The sequence below is a fragment of the Aptenodytes patagonicus genome, chromosome 7, assembly GCF_965638725.1.
Source record: "Aptenodytes patagonicus chromosome 7, bAptPat1.pri.cur, whole genome shotgun sequence".
Classification (NCBI taxonomy): Eukaryota; Metazoa; Chordata; class Aves; order Sphenisciformes; family Spheniscidae; genus Aptenodytes; species Aptenodytes patagonicus.
Genome location: NC_134955.1, coordinates 1,848,594 through 1,854,593, shown reverse-complemented (window position 1 = coordinate 1,854,593; position 6,000 = coordinate 1,848,594). Strand labels below are relative to the sequence as shown.

At 68.1% G+C, this 6,000-nt stretch overlaps 1 protein-coding gene across 3 annotated transcripts in view; it reads right to left on the bottom strand.

Moving 5' to 3' along the window:
* Positions 1–258: 258 nt before the first annotated feature.
* SYT7 (synaptotagmin 7) overlaps positions 259–6,000 on the bottom strand; it is a 31,578-nt gene continuing 25,836 nt past the window's right edge. For all 3 annotated transcript variants that reach the window (XM_076343674.1, XM_076343675.1, XM_076343677.1), the window contains 6 exons: positions 4,766–4,901; positions 3,960–4,230; positions 3,361–3,530; positions 2,731–2,845; positions 2,450–2,649; positions 259–1,063 (listed from right to left, as the gene is read on the bottom strand). In XM_076343674.1, coding sequence (XP_076199789.1) covers positions 959–1,063; positions 2,450–2,649; positions 2,731–2,845; positions 3,361–3,530; positions 3,960–4,230; positions 4,766–4,901 — 997 coding nt within the window. In that variant the 3' untranslated portion in view covers positions 259–958. The remainder of the gene's footprint in view (positions 1,064–2,449; positions 2,650–2,730; positions 2,846–3,360; positions 3,531–3,959; positions 4,231–4,765; positions 4,902–6,000) is intronic.

Here is a 6,000-nt window from a genome sequence, read left to right as displayed (position 1 = left end):
CCCCCCAGGGACCCCAGCGCTGGGCACAGGGCTCACGGGGGTCCCGGACCAGTCCTGATGCCCTGGGTCAGCCCGGCTGGAAGGGGATGCTCTGGGGCTCAGCATCCCCCCCGGGGGGGGGAGGCACCGTCTGGCTCGAGGCCAGTCCCCTGCCCAGCCCCGTGGCGACATGCCCGGCGTGGGGGTAACGGGGGGAAGAGCTCGGGTGGGGGCAGGATGGGGGGTCCCCATGCGGGGGGGGGGGGGGGGGGGGCAAGCCCCAGGACGGGGTTATCGACCTCCCGCTCCCGCTGAGCCCGAAAATGGAGGTAAAGTGTCAAACCCGGCTGAAGGCAGTGCACAAACGAGCCCGCTTTGGCTAATGAACTGTGTCATGGCTTCCGATCCCAGGAGCCCGCGCCTGGCCCGGGGAAGGGGGCTGCCCTCTCCCCCCAGATCCCCCCCCGCCCTGTGCCAGCCCAGCGCGGCCGGGGGGCTCGGGGAGGGCGGTGAGGACGAGGCAGGGCATGGGGGGCTCCGTGGCCCCGCTCGGGCGACGCTGACGGCTCGGAGAGGTTTTATTGAGCTGAGAGGGGAATGGAGCGGGGGGGACCCTCTCGCACCCGCAGCCTGGCCCCCTGAAATGGGGGGTGAGGCCGGGGAGGGGCAGAGGGGCTTCCCAGGGACAGGGGCTGGAAGCACTTGCAGAAGTCCTGCCCAGTGGCGGGGATGGGGACAGGGGGGTCATCGCTTCTGGCACCCTTCTCGGCTGGGGGTCCTGGGCAGCTGCGTGCCCCCCATGCCCCAGCGCCGGGGAGAGGCGAAAGCGGGGGGCCGGGGGGCTCCATCTCCCTCCTACCACAGGGACCCCACGAGCCAGGCCGCTGTCTCGTCGGTCCCTCGGCTCCTCGCCGGGAGCCCCTCGGAGGGGTGACAGGGGCTGGGAAGGGGGACCCCCGGCCCTGATGTCCTGGGGTGCTCAGGCCTTCAGCTGGTGCCACTGTGCCACCGCCTGCCGGGGACGGGCGATCATGTCCTTCCAGTGCTTCACCTCCCCGGGGCCGCTCTTCCAGGACAGGTAGATCTGCGGGGACAGGCAGCCCTTGGACCCACGGCTCCGCTCCCGGCCCCTCCATCCCCATCCCGCTCCCCGGTGCTGCCGCCTTCGCCCCCGACCTCCTCCCTCCCCGCTCCCCCGGCACGTGCCGCCGGCCGCGGGCACCGGCCCCGGGCTCTGCACAGGGCCGGGCTATTTTTATCTATCGATTTTCCATACGGCAACCCGGAAAACCGTGTGTGCCAGCCCTGCCCGCAGCTGACAGCTCGGGGAGCCCGTGCCACTGCTCCGGCTAAGCAGATCGCCGCGCCACAGCGGGGCTCGCTGCTAATTACGCAATCAAAAGTGATTAGCAGGCTGCTGACCACGGCGGGGCGGCCGGGGTGTGAAGGGCACGCTCCTCTCCTCCGGCTCCGCCGCCGGCAGCACCGCTTTGCTCTCGTGCTGCAACGCTCCCGGCAGCTTTAATGCAAAGCGGAGACATCATGGGCACCGTCCGCCTGTCCGTCCGTCCAGCCTCCCGGCTGCCGTGGGGCTCTGGGCGCAGCCGTGCCCGTGCCACCGGCGATGTCCCCTCCGGGCTGTGCCAACGCCGGGGACGCCGGCACCTCTGCCCCTCTCCGGCAGCCCGCGGTGCCGAGCCGCTGTGGCCGCCCCCTCCCGGGTTTATCCCAATCTACGTGTTTGCTTGATTACAACGCTGCGTTTTGGGGATCATCGACCCTGCGGTGAGCGGTAATAACGGAGATTACTGCGCTCGTTTGTCATCATTACCCTAACGAGCGGAGAGCTGGATGGATTTAACATAAATCAAATCGAGAGGGGATGAATTCCTCTGTTCCTGTCATCTATCCGCGGTAATCCTGGCGCAGGGATGAGGGCGGGGGCCCGGCCGGTGGCGGACGCGAACCCCGGGGACCCCTGGCCGAGCTCCGCACCCCATCCCTGCTCTCCCGCAGCCGGGGATGGTGCCGCTGCCGGGGGGGGGGGGGGGGGGGCTCCGACTCTACCTGGCACCGCGGCACACAGGAGCCATCGGGGACATTGATTTTTGCTTTGCTATAAATAGACTTTTGGCAGGTTGAAGCTCACCCTGGCGCAGGCTGTGCCACAGCACAGCGTGGCGGGAGGCGCGGGGCATCGCCACGTTGGATTTGGGGGTGGGGGGGGGGCCCACCGCATCGTCTCCCCACTTGTGCCGGGTGAGCCCTTGCCGCCGCACGCCGTGGCCAGGACCGGAGATGGCTGGGGAAAGCCAGCACGAGGGGCCCCCACCGTGCTCCACCTTCCTTCTCCAGCTTGAGATGGCACCGGTCGCCATCAGCCGGGGACCCGACTGTCCCCCAGGTGCCATCCCTCGGCAGGACACATTGCGAGGGTCCCTCCACCGCGCGCCAACGCGGCGGGACCCACCTTGCCAATGACGTCGTTGCGGCTCAGCCTGTCCTTGTCCATGACGGTGATGACGATGGTCGTCTCACGCAGCCGCTCTGTGGGGATGTCGAAGGCGAAGGACTCGTTGAAGACGGGGTTCAGGCACCGCTTCATGACTACTGTCTTCTTCTTCTCCACCCGCTTGTCCTTGTACATCAGCCACACCTTCACGTAGGGGTCTGGGGGGGAGAGGAGCCGCTCTTAGCCCTGGCCGGGCGTTGGGCAGCGATGCCCGGCGTGGCAGGAGCTGGAGCTCGTACCTGACGTGCCTCCGATGTCCATGGCTTTGAGGTTACGCGCTTTGATGATGTTCACCACAATGGAGTTGGCAGAGGGGTTGTAGCACAGCGACAGCAGCAGCTCCCCGCGGCTTCCCTGCGGAGCCCGCGGAGGCCCTTATGTGAGTGCCCCGAAAACACCCGCTCCTCGCCGCGGCACCCAGCCCAAGCCCTGATGGGGCACCCAAAGCCCCCGTGTCCCGCCGTGGGAGCGGGCTGCTGGGCTGGGACCCTCCAGAGCTGTCCCAGGGGTGGACTTTGGGGACGCACAGAAAATCAGGACAGGAGGAAACGGGGCCATCCCCAGTGGGACATTTTCTGGTCTTGCTGGAGGCAGGAGAAAAAGAAAACTTTCATTTTAGATCTACCTAAAACAGCTCCTTTTGACCCAAAATGAGACACTCGCTTTGGGCTACTTAGTGCCTTAATTTATAGATAAAGATTTGGGAAGAGAAACCTCCCCATTGGACGTCAAACCTTGTCGCAGAGCAGAAAACGTCCCTGTTGGGGTAGTAAGAGGGTGGTGGTCCTGTTGGGACACACCACAGGGACAGGGGGTAGTCTCCCCTCAAGGGCTGTCCCCAGGGGGTAGGAGGGGGACCAGGGCCTTACGCTGCCATCGCTGCACGGCTTCAGGTCCTTCCAGAAGGTCTGCATCTGGGTGAGGTCCACCTTGTTGAGGGGGATGGACACCTCCCCGATGGGGTCGTTGCGGCTGAAGCGGTCGTAGTCCAGGACCTGGAGGTACAGCACCCGCTGCACCACCTTCTCGTAGGGGAACCCTGTGCCAGAGACAGAGGGGATGAGGAGCTGCTGCGGCCATGCCAAGCAGCACCCGGTGCTGGTGCCGGTGCCACCCTGACTTGCCCGTGCTGACGGGGAGATGGTGGCACCAGGCAGTGGATGGGGAGCAGACGACAGCATGGGGCACCTCTCGTGGCTTCGGGCCACCGTGATGGCTGGCAGCAGATTAATTCCCCTGTGTGCACCACACCCTGTGTGCCTGCTGGGGGGAGAAGGAGCCTCCCCCCATGTCCCCTTCATGAGGTGCAGAGCAAACACCTCCAACCTGGTGTTGATGGCTTGGCCAACCCGTCTCATCACCAATGGCCACCACGTTGGCAGCTCGAGCTGAGCTGGTCCAGCCCAGGAGGGAGGACAGAGGGTCCCACAACTGCTCCGCTCCCACCCCAGTCCGTCCCAGCCCCTACCTTCGAAGAGGAAGGTCTCGTTCCAGTGTGGGTTGAGGTTCTTCCGCTTCACCTTGGTCTCCAGCTTGTGCTTCTTGTCGGGGAGCAGGTAGATCTTGACAAAGGGGTCGCTGGTGCCGCTGAAGTCCTTGGCTGGCAGCTCCTGCGCCTTCATGATCTTGACGGTCAGGGTGGACTCCTGGAAGTTGTAGCCGACGCTGAACTGGATGCGGCCCAGGTTCTCCCGGCTGATGCCATCGTGGCCCTCGTCATCCTCGGAGCCTGGGGAGAGCTGCGGCGGGGGGAGAAGGGCGGTGAGCGCAGCACCAGGGGGCCAGCGGGGGACCACCAGCGGGGTCTGCACACCCCCCGCCCTCCATTTCAGCACCCGAACTCGGTTCACACCAGCACCCGACCCCTAGCCCCGCGAGCTGTCAGAAGGCATCAGCCTCTCCCCGGCTCCCTGCCACCGCCGTCGCCTGAGATGACTCCTGGCTCGGCGCCACGCATCCCGAGAACGGGAAGTGCCAATTAGCCAAATTCCTCCTGACAGCCCGTCCCTCACATCTCCGGCACCGCTCCCTCGCGCCGGCCTGGGGGGGGACAGACGCGTCGCCTCGGCTGAGCCGGGGCTGTGCCAGCCGCGGCGCCCGGCTGTGACAGGGACTTGGCTGAGCGGGCTGGGACGTGCCAGGGTGCTTGTGGCCCAGGGCGAGCGTGGGGAAGGGCTGGGGTGGGGGGAGAGGGCGCGAGGAGACGCCCGGGCGGTGCCCAGGGTGGGATGCCGTCCCTGGGGAGCCTGTCTCCAGCGTACCCCATCCACCCACCATGAGCATCTCACTGGTCAGGGAGTTGACCAGGTCGGAGACAGAGGAGCGCGGCTCCGTCTTGCGGTCGGACTCGTCGTGCGGTGGCTGCCCAGGCACCGGCGCCGTGTTCACTGCCTTGCCGCCGGCCGGCAACCTGGGGAAAGAGAGGCAGCGCCTTAGAGGAGAGGGGCCGAGAGCCGAGGGCGAGACAGCGAGGGGCTCCCCCGGACCCCCTCTCCTGGCGGATGCTGCGCCTGGGCCGTGCCAGCCCTCGATGGAGGCTGCCAGCTGGGATGCGGGCAGAGCCGGGCTGCAGGGACGCCCGGGGCTGTGCCACCGGCGGCTGCGTGCCACCCGCTGCAGCCCGCCAGCCTCCCCGCACAGAGGGGCCCCGGCCGGTGCGGGCGGCTGGTTCTGCCCGTGCTGCCGCCAGGCAGGGCTGGGTGCCAGCTGGTGCCCTGGGATCTGCAGCACGTCGCCTGGGAGCACGGCAGCAGGTCCCACGCTGCCCACGTCCCCCCGGCCACGTCCCACCCCCGGTGGCTGCAGAGCCCACGGTGATGCCAGGGGCAGCCACCTGGCCCCGCGGCTACTGGGTCCCCACCAGCACCCACAGCTCTGGCTGCGCCTCACCCACGCGCAGCCCCTTCACGCCCCGGCGCGGGGCCCGGTGCGCAGCCGACCCACGGGTGCCTCGTGCTGCGGCGTGGGCTTGGTGCCCAGTGCTAACCGCCCCCCTTTCCTTCTGCCATCGAGCCCTCCCCGGTGCCCCGCACCCAGGACCGCTGCCCCGGCTGTCCCTGCACATCCCAGCTGTGGCAGCCGGGTCTCGGGGAGGGCCAAGCTGGCGGCTCCCAGCCGGCTGCAGGACGGTGGGCAGGGTGCCGGGGAGGGAGCGGCCCGGTGGGAGGGCGGGCAGCCGGGAGCTGCGGCGGGCACGCGGACAAGAGCAGCGATGGAGGCGGGCGGGCGCATGCCGGGGCTACGCTGCCACGATGCACAGGGACAACAGGGGACACAAGGCACATGGCGGCAGGGACGGGGCAGCCCTGGGTGGCTCCCGCGGTGCAGACAGACCCAAGAGAGAGGGGATGTGCACACAGACAGGCACCCCACGATGCACCCCACGCTCCCACCCGCCGCGGCTCCTGCCCGAGCCGAGACACAGTGATAAACTAACGGATGGACCAACGGGGGACACACCGTGGCGGGCAGCATGCCGCCGGCACAGCCCCAGCGTCACGGCGGGCTCA